Source organism: Neopsephotus bourkii, unplaced genomic scaffold (assembly GCF_033783945.1).
Source record: "Neopsephotus bourkii isolate Nb327-2 ecotype Australia unplaced genomic scaffold, CSIRO-AGI_Nbou_v1 NB_1600, whole genome shotgun sequence".
NCBI lineage: Eukaryota > Metazoa > Chordata > Aves > Psittaciformes > Psittacidae > Neopsephotus > Neopsephotus bourkii.
In genome coordinates this window covers 1,968,114-1,984,922 of record NW_026902076.1, presented here as the reverse complement: position 1 = coordinate 1,984,922, position 16,809 = coordinate 1,968,114, and the positions used below count along the sequence as shown (strand labels likewise).

The 16,809-nt window shown below is 51.9% G+C and overlaps 1 protein-coding gene across 1 annotated transcript; it reads left to right on the top strand.

The window, feature by feature from the left end:
- Positions 1–33: 33 nt before the first annotated feature.
- On the top strand, positions 34–14,927 carry LOC133222491 (gallinacin-5-like). The gene is made up of 4 exons (XM_061372223.1): positions 34–471; positions 1,034–1,160; positions 14,089–14,203; positions 14,690–14,927. The coding sequence occupies exons 1-3, from the start codon at positions 414–416 to the stop codon at positions 14,105–14,107; spliced, it is 204 nt and encodes a 67-aa protein (XP_061228207.1). The 5' UTR covers positions 34–413; the 3' UTR covers positions 14,108–14,203; positions 14,690–14,927.
- The last annotated feature ends 1,882 nt before the right edge of the window (positions 14,928–16,809 follow it).

The window sequence follows — 16,809 nt, the reverse complement described above, 5'->3', positions numbered from 1 at the left end:
CACAGCGCTGGATGGCCCTTACGCAAGGTGGGATGACACAAGAGCCCAGGCTGGAGGCCTGGGAATCCTTCTCAGAGGTGTCAGAAGAGGAAGCTGGTGCTGCTTTTTCTCTGGCAGGGGGAGAAACAGGAAAAAGAGATTTTGGGTTGGACATTTTGAGGTGTCAGCCATCCCAAGGGACATCCCAAGGAGAGGCTACCACCGTTCTCCTGCTGGGATCAAAGAAGCTGTGGGAAAGTCCTATTCCTGGGCTGCCAAGCACATCCTCCTGGTCACATCTGCTCCTGGACAGGCTGTCCCCTCTCCTCAGTCCTGTCCCTGTGCTACACAACACACAGACAAGGAGCCTACTGATCATCTCTGCCTCCTTTCTCTTCTCTCCAGAGCTGTGAACCTGCCAGCATCTCCCAGCCATGCGGATCCTGCCTCTCCTCTGTGCTTTTCTCCTCCTGATGCTCCAGGGAGTAGCAGGTAAGAAATGTGTTGGGGGATGTGGAAGGCTTGTTCTTCGACAGTATTTTGTAGAGAAGATTTTCCAGCTGAGTCATGTGTGATGTCTCCTGGTTGCTGTGGCATCATCTCTGGGGTCTCACATCCCATTCCTTTAAGAAGAGTCTCCTATAGCAGGTTCTGTAGCTGGGACGGGAGCTGGGACCTTGTAACAAAGCTCTTGTGCTCCACAGACAAGGATTTGCTGCCTTCCTCATGCCTCCTGGCCCTTGCCTTTCTGAGTCAGCAGCCCTGGGCAAAGCAGTTGTGATGGAGAGGAGGAGGAGGGAGGAAGGCAGATCCTGCTCCCACCCTTGGAGTCCTCCCTTGTGCTAGGAGGGACGCAGCAAACATGTTGGAGAGCCTCTCCTGGAGGCTGCTGAGGGATGGTAGAGAGTACTGCCCTTCCAAGCGCCATAAACATCACCTTGATTTCTGCTGCAGATGCATTTGTGGCCGGGGACAGCTTGGCCACGCAGGAACCAGGGGCTGTGCTCAGCATCTCAGCCAGGCCGTGCTGAAGGTCCCTTTCTGCCCTTTGCAGGGAAGACCCTGTCTCGGGGATCACCCCAGGACTGTGAGCGCCGTGGGGGCTTCTGCTCTCATGGGTCTTGCCCTCCGGGGATCGGTCGCGTTGGCCTCTGCTCTGAGCACGAGTTCTGCTGTCGGAGGTAGGTTCAGGGCTGCCCGTTGGGGTTAGAGGTGAGGCTGCTGGGGTCAGAGGGGCAGAATATGCAGCCCGAGGCATGGGGTACATCCTGGAGCCCTCACTGGGGGCAGGCACTGCCAGATCTTTCTTCCTGCAGCCGATGGTATCCTTGACGGGCTCCCGACTTCCCGATGCCAACATCCAAGCAACAGTCTGAGACCAGCCCGAGTCCTCACAGCGTGCTTGGGGCAATTCTGTGTGGAGGCACTGAACACCACTGGAAGCAGCAGCAACCCTGGATAGATGGACCATGGTCCTGTGGGAATGCCCTTACCCAATGTCCCCAATAAAAGGTGGTGGTTGGCATTCCCCCTGTGAGATGTGTGTGTGTGTTTGTCTGTCCTCAGGGAGCAATGTGCAGGCATGCATTTCTTTTCTCTGTGTGCAGGGAAGGGCAGAGAAGGCAGGATGAATTCCTGATAGGCAGGTACCCACGTACACACAACCAACCCTCATCTACCCTTTCTTCAAGCTGGCCCAAGCCACAGCAGCACGGAATCCTCTGGGACCTCAGCATCAGCCTTCTTTTTCAGCTAGCGCATCGCTACACCTCACATCCCAGGTCAGGGATGGAGGGTTGATGTGACCCCCCTATCTTCAGTGGGTGCCTGCTGGTTATCCACTGGGTCCCAGTCTGGGGCAGGGGTCCATGTGGGGCTGTTTCACAGGACATGTTGCTCTGGTGGCCTTGGGTTCATCCGCATCTGTGGTACCTGAGTGCATGGCACTGGAGGGTCTTGTGGAATGGAGAGGGAGCAGGAGATGTGGGAGAAATCATTCTGCCCCTAAGGATACAGAGACTGATGTGGGTCACTCAGGAGCTTAGGATTGTGTTCGGAGTCAGTGCTGCGGGGGTAGGTTCAAGTCTTGTGGCTGGAGGGTTCAGGAGCCCAGGTGGGTCACCATTGTGGGTGAGCCTTGGGGCAGATCGATGATGCTTAGCTCAGGGGGACCATGGTGGTTACCCCTGCACTGCCATGGGGCAGTCACCATGGGGTTGTCAGGCGATAATTCCACTGCCCTCAGGCAGGGAGAAAGGCAGGCTGGAGGGGACTGAGAGCAGTCTGGGGCATTGGGTACCTTTGTGGCGATGGGCTAAGGCTAGGCCAGGATGTCAGCTGTGGGTTAAAGTCCAAGGCTGGATCAGCAGGGCCATGCTGCAGCCCTAGTGGGGTCCAGAAGAAGATCCATAGCCCAAAGGAGCTCACCTGGGCAGGGGGTGGCCCTAGCCATGGCCTCCCTGCAGTGTGGGCTGGAAGCCCTCTCTAAACCACAACCAGCATCCCTTGGCTGTACTAACCCTGGACTGGTCCTTGGTACCAAGCCTCCAGGAGTGAGGATGCTCCCAGGACCCTTACACCCACAGACCCCAACACAGACAACCAAACCTACTGCCATGGATTGCTGCTCGGAAGAAATCTCCATCACGCATCTCTCCAACAGATGACACCAGACCATCTGGTATGATACATCATTTGTCTCATGATGTATCCTACCTCAAGACCCTTTGTTCTCTCCAGGATCTGGCACAACCAGAGAACCTCAGTGAGCAGCAGCTTGCTTACATGAGCTTGGCCTCTTTCATCACTTGCTTCTCTATTTCTCATTATCTGTTCCTCCAAGACCCACCTTTATCTTTACATTTCCCATAATTCCTATAAATCACAAAACTCTTGAAAAAGCCCACATTTCCAAGGCCTGATATTAAGTCCTATTCACCTTCAATAGACTCCCTTAGCTTGCAGACCTTTACACAGAGACTTCTTTCTTTTGAACCATGTTTGTGGGTTGTGTACCAGGAACGACAGTTTTAGGAGCAGTCAATTAAGACAGAATTAGGTGGGCTGTGTTCTCACTTGATCACCTTCCTCTATCCAGTCTTTGTTTAGATGAGCAGCCATGAGAAAGGTAGCCTTATACTTGCCACTTTTTGGCATGTCGAGTGAAAATCATCTTGACAAGGGTGAAGCTGTTTGTGTAATGTTAAAAGAGGAGAAAATAAAAACACTTAGCATGATCCTGCATGTCACACGCTATCTGTACATTAAGTGGACAGAGACAAAAGAGAGAGATATAATTTATCCTTTCACAGACTGGCTGCAACTGGTGTGTACGCCAACCAGCCTGCTTTGTCCACCCAGGCAGTCCCGCTGTGCCTGCTGTGTCCATCCAGTGCCCATGTGCTGGGGATGGGCTCTTCATTAGGGACTGTAGTGATAGGACAAGGGGTAATGGGTTAAAACTTAAACAGGGGAAGTTTAGATTGGATATAAGGAGGAAATTCTTTCCTGTTAGGGTGGTGAGGCACTGGAATGGGTTGTCCAGGGAGGTTGTGAATGCTCCATCCCTGGCATTGTTCAAGGCCAGGTTGGACGAGGCCTTGGGTGATATGGTTTAGAGTGGGGTGTCCCTGCCCATGGCAGGTCGGTTGGAACTTGATGATCTTAAGGTCCTTTCCAACTCAAACTATTCTATGATTCTAAGATGTGTTGCATGAGGATAACGGTGAAGATTGCAACAGCCCCAGGAGGCACCTCAGCCTCTCCCACTGCAGCAGGGAGGGATGAGGTACAACCCCACCTCCTGTAAGAAGATGGGTCACTTTTGGATTGGCCAAGGGGAGACGTGACAGCAGGAATAAGTGCACCACCCACCTGCTAGTAGTGGTATAAAACCAGGGGGTTTGTCCCGAGTGGCATTCTCTGATCCCAAGGGCATTGGGACAGGAGTCATTCCTGCTGGGTTTGTTAGTGCTTGAACACCAAGACCTTCATCAGGTACGTAGGTGAGGGGTCTCTTTCTGGGCACCTCTCTCTTTCTATTGCATCTTTCTTGTCGGCTTCTGAAGCTTTCTAAATGACACTGATGGAAGCATACATGCATATCCTGAGGCCATCTGAGCTTTCCAAGAAGGAGCACTAATTGTCTGTATGAGTAAGTGAGCATGAGAACTCACAGCTATCTAAAAGCAAAACTGGGTTCCCTGACTTCAGCTGGGATGGGAAATGTGTCTTGAGGCTTGAAGGTCCCTGAGACCTGGGGCATATGGGGACTGTCCTGGGCAGAGTAGGGAGGTGCGATTGATACAGCAATACAGAGAGTTTCCATTTTTTCAGGCTTACATTAGCTTGGAATGTGGATTTTTATTGCTCATTCTGTTCACCAGGAGCCTCCCTCACCAAGTGTTGGGCATCTCTACATGCAAGCATTCACCTCAACTCCTGAATGTGGGTCAGTTCTTGACCCCCAGTTTGACCGCTGGCATTGCCATTGAGTGTTGTCAGCAGCATCTCCTGATAGTCAAACTGTCTCCTTCTGGGCTGTTTGGTAAGGAAAGGCAGAAGTATGAGGGTAAATGCACCAGCAATGCAGCTGGTCTGGTAACTACATTTGAAAGTCTGTCCTGGCTCACCTATGGCTCTGTCTCTTCACAAACATATTTAGTTATCCTCAAGAGGTAAGTGTTGGATGCATATGACCTGAGGAAATACAGCTTCCAAAGGGAAATATTCTGCATTTTCCACATCTTTAAATATTGTTTTCCTTACAAGTGCAATGGTCAGGCATTGCTTCTCTCATGTGTCCTTCAAGAAAATACAGAGAGAAAAGTGGGAAATAAGGTGATGGAACAGCACCAGCTAGATTGCCCAACAGGCCAATACTTCCCCAGCCTCCCCCTGGATAGCCAAAAGGCGCATATCTGAAACATCATCCTCTGTTACCTGGGACAGCCCATCTGCAGTGTGGGATCCTGCTGTGTGCTGTCATCCCCAGGAGCTTTGGTGTCTCCCCTCAGCAGCCCTGTGAAGACTCGGGACAGGTGTCAGCCATGAAGATCCTGTACCTGCTCTTTCCTCTCTTGCTCCTGTTGGTCCAGGGTGCTGAAGGTGAGAGGGGATGAGGGGAGATGGGGTGGGCTGTGAGCCCCCATCAGTGGGGTCCTCCATGTCCTGAGAAGTGACCACCTCTGTCAGAGATCAGGTGGGCAAGGTTCTGTGCTTGCCTTTTAGAGCTCCTATGTGAAAAGCCGTGCAATGGCATAGATATGAGTGCATTTACAGTGGTCAGTATTTGCACTGGGTGTGGAAGACTCCAGCCCAAAGAAAGGGGTTGTCTGCTTCTGATCCTGAGTGTCCCAAGGCTCTGTTGCCACCATCTATGACCCCTGCAAAGGCTGGGCAAGGGTTTTCCATCACAGGTCCCTCAGAGGCAAGGCACAGCCAGGACAGGGATGTGGGATGCAAGGAATACCCGGCTTGCCATCTCTCCTGGTCCAGGTAGTGGTGGACATGCAGGGGGTTCACATGCAGTGGGGGAGCCAGCACGGCTCTTCCTCAGCCTCACACTGGTGCTGCTCAGTGCCTGCTCTCATGTGCACCCACACTGGTGTGAAAGAGCCCTTGTGGGTGAGACACCTGGGTGTTGAAGTTGTGGCTGTGGTGATGCTGCATTAGGGACTGTATATTGCCCTGAAATGCATGGGGAGTGTCAGCCTGTCTGCCACCACACACTGCTCTCCCAGATTGTCACTTTAATGCTTTCATGTGTATCATTCCCCATGGAAACAGGAAACCGGTTTCGGTGCAGCCAGAAAAGGGGATACTGCGCTTTTAGACGCTGCCATTACCCTGCAGTAGCTATTGGATTGTGTTCAAGATCTGAAGTATGCTGCAAAAGGTATGGTGTAGATCCCTGGTTGAGGAAAGGGTTTTCTCCTATGTCCACAGAAATATCCGTCAAAGATTTCTTTCTAGCCTATCTATGGCATACACTGTACTTTATACATTTATACATACATGTATACATACATACATTTATGCTTTGAGGAGGAGGCCAAAAAATGAAGGGAAAAGCCCTGGTGGGTTTGGACCTGCCCTGGGTGGTGCTGAAGGAGCCCAGGTCACCCAGCACCTCCCTGGTCTTCTTCAGCTCCATGAGACTCATTTGGGCTTTGCAGAAAGCTCTCCCAAGCCTGCAGAGAGTGAAGCATTCACTGTCCTTAGGCAGCATGACCCTGGATTTGCTGCATCTGCATAGAGCTGGAGTTAGAGCTGCCAACACTAAGATAAAATGGGTCCAAACTCTGTAGCAAGGACTGAAACTTGCCTCTGTTGAGTCTGATCCTCCCGCACCATACACTTGCTTGTCTTGGCAGGAGAGGTGGAAGAAACAAGCAAGTTACAGTGGGTGACGTCCTTTTGTGCTTTCTTTGTAGCGTCTGGAGCTGAGCCCCTGAACCCCATGAGCAGGACGTCCCCCTCGCTTCTGGCTCCTGGCTCCTGACGTCCTCTCCGCTTCCCACCTCTGCCGTCCCCAGGGGCTGTGACAGCAGCAGTGGAAGCACTGCTCTGCTGGGTGCCTGTGTGCTGGGGACATCCCGACACGGAGCCAGTGCCTCTGGGGCAGAGGCTGCTTTTCCCGACTTGAATAAAGGCGACCAGTTTGGCATTGCAGCGGGTGGGACGTGTGCCTGTTCTTGTGGTGCAGGGTGCGCTGGGCTGGCTCCCTATGGGGTGGTGTCGTGGTTGAAGACCAGCCGGTAACTCAGAACCATGCAGCTGCTTGCTCCCAGAGGGATGGGGAGGAGAGTCAAAACAATGTAAATTCCATGGGTTGAGATAAGAACAGCCCAGTAACTAAGGTATAACACAAACCACTGCTGCTGCCACCAATAATAACAATGATAAGGGAAACAACAAGGGGAGAAATATAAAACTCAAAGGGGAAAAGGAAAAGAAAACAATAGACACAACTGATGCACAAAACAATTGCTCACCACCTGCCAACCCAGCAGTGATCTGGGCCTTCCAGGTGATTCCCCCCAGTTTCTATGTTGGGCACGACATGCTGTGGTATGGGATACCCCTTTGGCTAGTTTGGGTCAAGTGTCCTGTCTCTGCTTCCTCCCGGCTTCCTGTGCTCTTCCTCACTGGCAGAGCATGAAAGATTGAAAAGCCCTTGATCAGGGTAAGTATTACTGAGCAACAACTAAAACATCAGCGTGTTACCAGCACTATTTCCAGTCTAAAGTAAAAACCACAGCACTGCACCAGCTACCAAGAAGGAGGAAAATAGCTGTTAGGGCTGAAACCAGGATATGTGGTGCTGGGTTGGAGCAGGGTAAAGCGCCTGGGGATGCTGGAGCTGTCCTTGAGGATGCTCTTGCCTGGCAGTGATGTGGGGATGCTCTTGGCCTGGCAGTCCTGCAGGCAGGGTGGTTGTTGTGGACGTGATAAAGCTGCTGTGCAGATGCTCTCTTGTGGGAGTGGAGCCCAGCTGTGGCTCTGCTGGTCATGGGTGTCCCTTGCCCCTATCAGCCATGGCTTCATGTGCAGGGCTGTGCTGGGTGTGTGTCCCTTGGTGGTCATGGCTAGGGTTGCCCACTCGACCTGTTCTTAGGCCCTGCTGCTTCTCCTTGTCCTTGTTGTGTGCTGTGTGGGATCTGTGCTGCTCTGCACCCCATTCCGCCAAGCAGGAGGAGGGATACATATGGGAGCAAATAGGGATTCTGGCTGCTTCAGTGAAGGCTTTCCTTTCTAAGATGACGAAGCCTTTGCTGTTATTGCTTTCCTGAATGGAGAGTTCGGTGGGGGATGCTCAGATCACCCCTGCCTGCTGTGGCCTTTCCTTCACCTGTGTTCACCTCTCATTGTGCCTGCAGCAGGCACCACCTCACCCTTCATCTCTGCAGCGCAAAGCCCCAGGGGATCCTTGGCCCAAAACATCCTGAACCAGACTGATGGTGGTGTGAGCAGCCAACCTCATGAGTGTCTCCTCCTGAGGCAGAGAGGAGAGGAAGGGAAAGAGGAGGAAAAAGAGAAGGAATGTCTTTTATCTAGAGTACAGAAACTTTGATCTTCTCTGTCATGTGCTGGGTGACTGATTTGGTGGTAGTGAGTTGAGAGATGGGCATTGTTCATCACGTGATACAGGTGTATTCTTGCAGCAGTTAATGTGCCATTTCTGAACCCAGAAAACTCCTTGAACCCAAAGGAGAGGTAAAGCTTTCCTCACAGTGTATGAAAGTGAGCAGGTTTCCAATATGCAGCACAGTCTTGCACTTGTCAAGCTCTCCGATTATTCATATCATCAACAAAATGAGAGGACCGAAGACTGAAACCTTTCCCTCATTACTGCTGTACCCTGCAGCAACCAGCCTGCTTTGTCCATCCAGGCAGTCCATGCCCACCCCGTGTGCCCACTGTGCCGCAGGGTGTCACAAGATGTGTTGCATGAGGATAACGGTGAAGATTTCAACAGCCCCAGGAGGCACCTCAGCCTCTCCCACTGCAGCAGGGAGGGACAAGGTTCAACCCCATCTCCCATAAGAAGATGGGTCAATTTGGGATTGGCCAAGGGGAGATGTGTCAGCAGGAATAAGTGCACGACCCACCTGCCAGTAGTGGTATAAAACCAGGGGGTTTGTCCCAAGTGGCATTCCCTGATCCCAAGGGCATCGGGACAGGAGTCATTCCTGTTGGGTTTGTTAGTGCTGGAACACCAAGACCTTCACCAGGCAGGTAAGTGTGGGGTCTCTTCCTGGGCACCTCTCTCATCAGCTCCTGCAACTTTCTAAATGACACTGTTGGCAGTATCCATGTGTATCCTGAGGCCACCTGAGCCTTCCTAGAAGGAGCACTAATTGTCTGTAAGAGTCAATGATTATCTGAATATCTTTAAATATTGTTTTCCTTACAAGTGCAATGGTCAGGCATTACTTCTCTCATGTGTCCTTTAAGAAGATACAGAGAGAAAAGTGAGCAATAAGGTGATGGAACAACACCAGCTAGATTGCCCAACAGGCCAATACTTCCCCAGCCCCCCCCCCCAGATAGCCAAAAGGCGCATATCTGAAACATCATCCTCTGTTACCTGGGACAGCCCATCTGCAGTGTGGGATCCTGCTGTGTGCTGTCATCCCCAGGAGCTTTGGTGTCTCCCCTCAGCAGCCCTGTGAAGACTCGGGACAGGCGTCAGCCATGAAGATCCTGTACCTGCTCTTTCCCCTCTTGCTCCTGTTGGTCCAGGGTGCTGAAGGTGAGAGGGGATGAGGGGAGATGGGGTGGGCTGTGAGCCCCCATCAGTGGGGTCCTCCATGTCCTGAGAAGTGACCACCTCTGTCAGAGACCAGGTGGGCAATGGTTCTGTGCTTGCCTTTTAGAGCTCCTATGTGAAAAGCCGTGCAATGGCATAGATATGAGTGCATTTACAGTGGTCAGCATTTGCACTGGGTGTGGAAGACTCCAGCCAAAGAAAGGGCTTGTCTGCTTCTGATCCTGAGTGTTCCAAAGCTCTGTTGCCACCATCCATGACCCCTGCAAAGGCTGGGCAAGGGTTTTCCATCACAGGTCACTCAGAGGCAAGGCACAGCCAGGACAGGGATGTGGGATGCAAGGAACACCCGGCTTGCCATCTCTCCTGGTCCAGGTAGTGGTGGACATGCAGGGGGCTCACATGCAGTGGGGGAGCCAGCACGGCTCTTCCTCAGCCTCACACTGGTGCTGCTCAGTGCCTGCTCTCATGTGCACCCACACTGGTGTGAAAGAGCCCTTGTGGGTGAGACACCTGGGTGTTGAAGTTGTGGCTGTGGTGATGCTGCATTAGGGACTGTATATTGCCCTGAAATGCATGGGGAGTGTCAGCCTGTCTGCCACCACACACTGCTCTCCCAGATTGTCACTTTAATGGTTTCATGTGTATCATTCCCCATGGAAACAGGAAACCGGTTTCGGTGCAGCCAGAAAAGGGGATACTGCGCTTTTAGACGCTGCCATTACCCTGCAGTAGCTATTGGATTGTGTTCAAGATCTGAAGTATGCTGCAAAAGGTATGGTGTAGATCCCTGGTTGAGGAAAGGGTTTTCTCCTATGTCCACAGAAATATCCGTCAAAGATTTCTTTCTAGCCTATCTATGGCATACACTGTACTTTATACATTTATACATACATGTATACATACATACATTTATGCTTTGAGGAGGAGGCCAAAAAATGAAGGGAAAAGCCCTGGTGGGTTTGGACCTGCCCTGGGTGGTGCTGAAGGAGCCCAGGTCACCCAGCACCTCCCCGGTCTTCTTCAGCTCCATGAGACTCATTTGGGCTTTGCAGAAAGCTCTCCCAAGCCTGCAGAGAGTGAAGCATTCACTGTCCTTAGGCAGCATGACCCTGGCTTTGCTGCATCTGCATAGAGCTGGAGTTAGAGCTGCAAACACTAAGATAAAATGGGTCCAAACTCTGTAGCAAGGACTGAACCTTGCCTCTGTTGAGTCTGATCCTCCCGCACCATACACTTGCTTGTCTTGGCAGGAGAGGTGGAAGAAACAAGCAAGTTACAGTGGGTGACGTCCTTTTGTGCTTTCTTTGTAGCGTCTGGAGCTGAGCCCCTGAACCCCATGAGCAGGACGTCCCCCTCGCTTCTGGCTCCTGGCTCCTGACGTCCTCTCCGCTTCCCACCTCTGCCGTCCCCAGGGGCTGTGACAGCAGCAGTGGAAGCACTGCTCTGCTGGGTGCCTGTGTGCTGGGGACATCCCGACACGGAGCCAGTGCCTCTGGGGCAGAGGCTGCTTTTCCCGACTTGAATAAAGGCGACCAGTTTGGCATTGCAGCGGGTGGGACGTGTGCCTGTTCTTGTGGTGCAGGGTGCGCTGGGCTGGCTCCCTATGGGGTGGTGTCGTGGTTGAAGACCAGCCGGTAACTCAGAACCATGCAGCTGCTTGCTCCCAGAGGGATGGGGAGGAGAGTCAAAACAATGTAAATTCCATGGGTTGAGATAAGAACAGCCCAGTAACTAAGGTATAACACAAACCACTGCTGCTGCCACCAATAATAACAATGATAAGGGAAACAACAAGGGGAGAAATATAAAACTCAAAGGGGAAAAGGAAAAGAAAACAATAGACACAACTGATGCACAAAACAATTGCTCACCACCTGCCAACCCAGCAGTGATCTGGGCCTTCCAGGTGATTCCCCCCAGTTTCTATGTTGGGCACGACATGCTGTGGTATGGGATACCCCTTTGGCTAGTTTGGGTCAAGTGTCCTGTCTCTGCTTCCTCCCGGCTTCCCGTGCCCTTCCTCACTGGCAGAGCATGAAAGATTGAAAAGCCCTTGATCAGGGTAACTATTACTGAGCAACAACTAAAACATCAGCGTGTTACCAGCACTATTTCCAGTCTAAAGTAAAAACCACAGCACTGCACCAGCTACCAAGAAGGAGGAAAATAGCTGTTAGAGCTGAAACCAGGATATGTGGTGCTAGGTTGGAGCAGGGTAAAGCGCCTGGGGATGCTGGAGCTGTCCTTGAGGATGCTCTTGCCTGGCAGTGATGTGGGGATGCTCTTGGCCTGGCAGTCCTGCAGGCAGGGTGGTTGTTGTGGACGTGATAAAGCTGCTGTGCAGATGCTCTCTTGTGGGAGTGGAGCCCAGCTTTGGCTCTGCTGGTCATGGGTGTCCCTTGCCCCTATCAGCCATGGCTTCATGTGCAGGGCTGTGCTGGGTGTGTGTCCCTTGGTGGTCATGGCTAGGGTTGCCCACTCGACCTGTTCTTAGGCCCTGCTGCTTCTCCTTGTCCTTGTTGTGTGCTGTGTGGGATCTGTGCTGCTCTGCACCCCATTCCGCCAAGCAGGAGGAGGGATACATATAGGAGCAAATAGGGATTCTGGCTGCTTCAGTGAAGGCTTTCCTTTCTAAGATGACGAAGCCTTTGCTGTTATTGCTTTCCTGAATGGAGAGTTCGGTGGGGGATGCTCAGATCACCCCTGCCTGCTGTGGCCTTTCCTTCACCTGTGTTCACCTCTCATTGTGCCTGCAGCAGGCACCACCTCACCCTTCATCTCTGCAGCGCAAAGCCCCAGGGGATCCTTGGCCCAAAACATCCTGAACCAGACTGATGGTGGTGTGAGCAGCCAACCTCATGAGTGTCTCCTCCTGAGGCAGAGAGGAGAGGAAGGGAAAGAGGAGGAAAAAGAGAAGGAATGTCTTTTATCTAGAGTACAGAAACTTTGATCTTCTCTGTCATGTTCTGGGTGACTGATTTGGTGGTAGTGAGCTGAGAGATGGGCATCATTCATCACGTGATACAGGTGTATTCTTGCAGCAGTTAATGTGCCATTTCTGAACCCAGAAAACTCCTTGAACCCAAAGGAGAGGTAAAGCTTTCCTCACAGTGTATGAAAGTGAGCAGGTTTCCAATATGCAGCACAGTCTTGCACTTGTCAAGCTCTCCGATTATTCATATCATCAACAAAATGAGAGGACCGAAGACTGAAACCTTTCCCTCATTACTGCTGTACCCTGCAGCAACCAGCCTGCTTTGTCCATCCAGGCAGTCCATGCCCACCCCGTGTGCCCACTGTGCCGCAGGGTGTCACAAGATGTGTTGCATGAGGATAATGGTGAAGATTTCAACAGCCCCAGGAGGCACCTCAGCCTCTCCCACTGCAGCAGGGAGGGACAAGGTTCAACCCCATCTCCCATAAGAGGATGGGTCAGTTTGGGATTGGCCAAGGGGAGATGTGTCAGCAGGAATAAGTGCACGACCCACCTGCCAGTAGTGGTATAAAACCAGGGGGTTTGTCCCGAGTGGCATTCCCTGATCCCAAGGGCATCGGGACAGGAGTCATTCCTGTTGGGTTTGTTAGTACTTGAACACCAAGACCTTCATCAGGTAGGTAAGTGCGGGGTCTCTTCCTGGGCACCTTTCTCATCAGCTCCTGTAACTTTCTAGATGACACTGTTGGCAGTATCCATGTCTATCCTGAGGCCACCTGAGCCTTCCTAGAAGGAGCACTAATTGTCTGTAAGAGTCAATGATTATCTGAATATCTTTAAATATTGTTTTCCTTACAAGTGCAATGGTCAGGCATTACTTCTCTCATGTGTCCTTTAAGAAGATACAGAGAGAAAAGTGAGCAATAAGGCGTTGGAACAACACCAGCTAGATTGCCCAACAGGCCAATGCTTCCCCAGCCTCTCCCAGGGTAGCCAAAAAGCGTGTATATGAAAGACATCCTTCACAACAGGCCACAGTAAACATCATCCTCTGTTACCTGGGACAGCCCATCTGCAATGTGGGATCCTGCTGTGTGCTGTCATCCCCAGGAGCTTTGGTGTCTCCCCTCAGCAGCCCTGTGAAGACTCGGGACAGGCGTCAGCCATGAAGATCCTGTACCTGCTCTTTCCCCTCTTGCTCCTGTTGGTCCAGGGTGCTGAAGGTGAGAGGGGATGAGGGGAGATGGGGTGGGCTGTGAGCCCCCATCAGTGGGGTCCTCCATGTCCTGAGAAGTGACCACCTCTGTCAGAGACCAGGTGGGCAATGGTTCTGTGCTTGCCTTTTAGAGCTCCTATGTGAAAAGCCGTGCTATGGCATAGATATGAGTGCATTTACAGTGGTCAGCATTTGCACTGGGTGTGGAAGACTCCAGCCCAAAGAAAGGGCTTGTCTGCTTCTGATCCTGAGTGTCCCAAAGCTCTGTTGCCACCACCCATGACCCCTGCAAAGGCTGGGCAAGGGTTTTCCATCACCGGTCACCCAGAGGCAAGGCACAGCCAGGACAGGGATGTGGGATGCAAGGAACACCCGGCTTGCCATCTCTCCTGGTCCAGGTAGTGGTGGACATGCAGGGGGCTCACATGCAGTGGGGGAGCCAGCACGGCTCTTCCTCAGCCTCACACTGGTGCTGCTCAGTGCCTGCTCTCATGTGCACCCACACTGGTGTGAAAGAGCCCTTGTGGGTGAGACACCTGGGTATTGAAGTTGTGGCTGTGGTTGTGCTGCATTAGGGACTGTATATTGCCCTGAAATGCATGGGGAGTGTCAGCTCGTCTGCCACCACACACTGCTCTCCCAGATCATTGTTCTGACTGTTTCTCTGTTCATGATTTTCTATAGCACTGGGAAAAGAAGATAAATGCATACGAAAAAAGGGATTCTGTGTTTTTGGGGGCTGCCGTTTCCCCTATAAATATGTGGGAAGTTGTTCAGCATTCAGTCACTGCTGCAAATTGTAAGTCCTGGAAACTGTCTGTTCTATTTGTTCTATTATTTTTGTCTTCCAAGCCAGCTCCTGGTTCACATGTTCATATATTCATACTCAGAGGCAAAAAGCAGGGAAACAAGGGGAAACTCCTTTTGGACTTGGACATGCCTGCTGGGGGACTGTGTCCAAGGGCAGCTGGTGCCTCCTCTTCTTCACCCCCACAATTCTTGCCCACTGCCAGTATAGAAAGCTCAGCTGTGCTGTCTGAACAAGAAGGCTGTCCTCTGGGCAGTGTGAGGAACAGTGTCCCCCTCCTCGTGGCTCTAAAAACCTCTGGTGCCAAGGCTGCCTCCAGTGAGGAGAGCACAGGTCCCAGCCAAATGAAATGACACCAGTTTACACCTGTGAGGTCCTTACCTCCATGAACTTCCTAGCCATAAGAGTGGAGGTGGGAGAGAGAGGGAGATAGAAGCAAGTTACAGTGGGTGATGTGCTTGTGCTTTCTCCATACAGAGTCTGGGGCTGAGCCCCTGAACCCCATGAGCAGGACGTCCCCCTCGCTTCTGGCTCCTGGCACCTGACGTCCTCTCCGCTCCCCACCTCTGCCGTCCCCAGGGGCTGTGACAGCAGCAGTGGAAGCGCTGCTCCTGCTGGGTGGCCGTGTGCTGGGGACATCCCGGCACGGAGCCGGTGCCTCTGGGGCAGAGGCTGCTTTTCCTGCTTGAATAAAGACGATCAGTTTGGCATTGCAGCGGGTGGGACGTGTGCCTGTTCTTGTGGTGCAGGGTGCGCTGGGCTGGCTCCCTATGGTGTAGTGGCAGGAGAAGCACCCAGGGATGCTGGGGATCACTACTGGGGATGTCCCCAAGGATGTGCTTTCCTGGGGCTCTGGAACTGCCTGCAGATGGTGGCTGGACTGCCAGCGGTGTTGGTGGGAGCTGTTGGAGGATGCTGGGGGTCCCTACACCCCCAGTAGCAGCTCCCAGGCTGGGCAACACAGTAATGTCAACCCAGGGGTGTCCCCATGTCCCCACACTGCACATTGTCCCCCTTCTCCAACAGCAAAGGGAATTTTTCCAATAGAAATCGGAGTTCATTTATGGCACCTGGGTGGACAATTCTCTCTACCATCCCTTAGGAGCCTCCAGGAGGAGCTCTCCAACAGGTCTTCTGGCTCACTCCTGGCACAAGGTGGGACTCTGAGGGTGGAAGCAGGATCTGCCTTCCTCCTACCTCCTCTCTAGCAGGGGTCCTTTCCATAGTGCTGACTTGGAAAGACATGGGCCAGGAGATACGGAGATGGTGGCAAAACCTCAACCCTGCAGCATGGGAGCTTTTTACAAGGTCCAAGCTCCACCACTGAAAATCCACAGCAGACACCTTTCCTTATAGACATGGGGTATGAGGCACCCCAGGGCAGATGCCACAGCAACCAGGTGATGTCACATCTGGCTCTTGACCTGAGTGGAGAAAAAATAAACACCTGCACCAAAAGATTCATCTTCTGTCTTGACGTTTTTAACCTGCATTGTGTCCATAAGGGAACTTCATTATATACTGGGAAACTTCACTGTGGCATCAGATAAGTCCTATATTTTTCCATACACTTCATTCATTCATGTCTTACCTGCTGTTCCTTGGAGCATCAGGAAGAGAACTCAAAAAGACCAGTCAAATAGTTTCTTTTCCTGTTTACACCACACACCCCACACTCCCCCCACCCCCCATCCCAAGAATAGGAGACATCACTTTCTTCTTCTGATACCTCTGTGAAGGATGCCCATCCCTCCATCCCTCATGTCATCCTGCCTTGCAGAAAGGGCCATTCAGTGTTGTGGTTTGCTGTACACCTAGGGACACATGAGCACACACACACTGCATCCCTGCTCATTAGACACCAGCACCAACTGCTGCTGTACCACAGACCACATCTTTTTCTACTTCTCTTCAAGTAGCTCTCCAGTAAAACCCAAGATCAATCTTCTGGGCAGGTGAGCCCTCTGCTTCTTCTACCTTTTGTGTGTTTGTTATCTTGCCACTGTGACTTGACACCTCAATGGCACACAAGGAGAAAGGCCAAGAGGCCAGGATCTGCTACCTAAATCCCCAACACGTAACCTCTTGGAGCTGGGGAGACCAAATTGCTCTTACAAACACCTTCAGAGGCAGTTGCCAAGTCAGGTATGCATTACAGCAGCCTTCTGCCTAGCAAGGACTGCCTCTTCTCCAGTTGCATGTATGGCATCAGATGCATTGGGTCGGCAAGCAGGGCCTACATCCATATTTCTTCACCTTTTATAGCTTTAGGAGGTGATGCAGGTTTGTTGGATCATCTGTTTTACAGTCCTTAACAAGTGCTACTCTCACTTTATCTGAATAATCACTAGAGAGACAGTGTTATGCTTATCAACTTTGATGTGTCAGGTATGCAGACATCTTGTCCCAGAAGAAGGTGTTCCTGCAGTGTCTAAAGGTGGGAGGGCATTCAATACTGTGTGTGTTCTTGCACATCACACACTACCTGATTATGCAATCAGATGAGAAGAGACAAAGAAGCACTCCCTTCTTCTGGGGCTGATGCTGCTGTCTGCATCAACCAGTTACTTTGTCCATCCCAAAGGTTTCTCATGAAG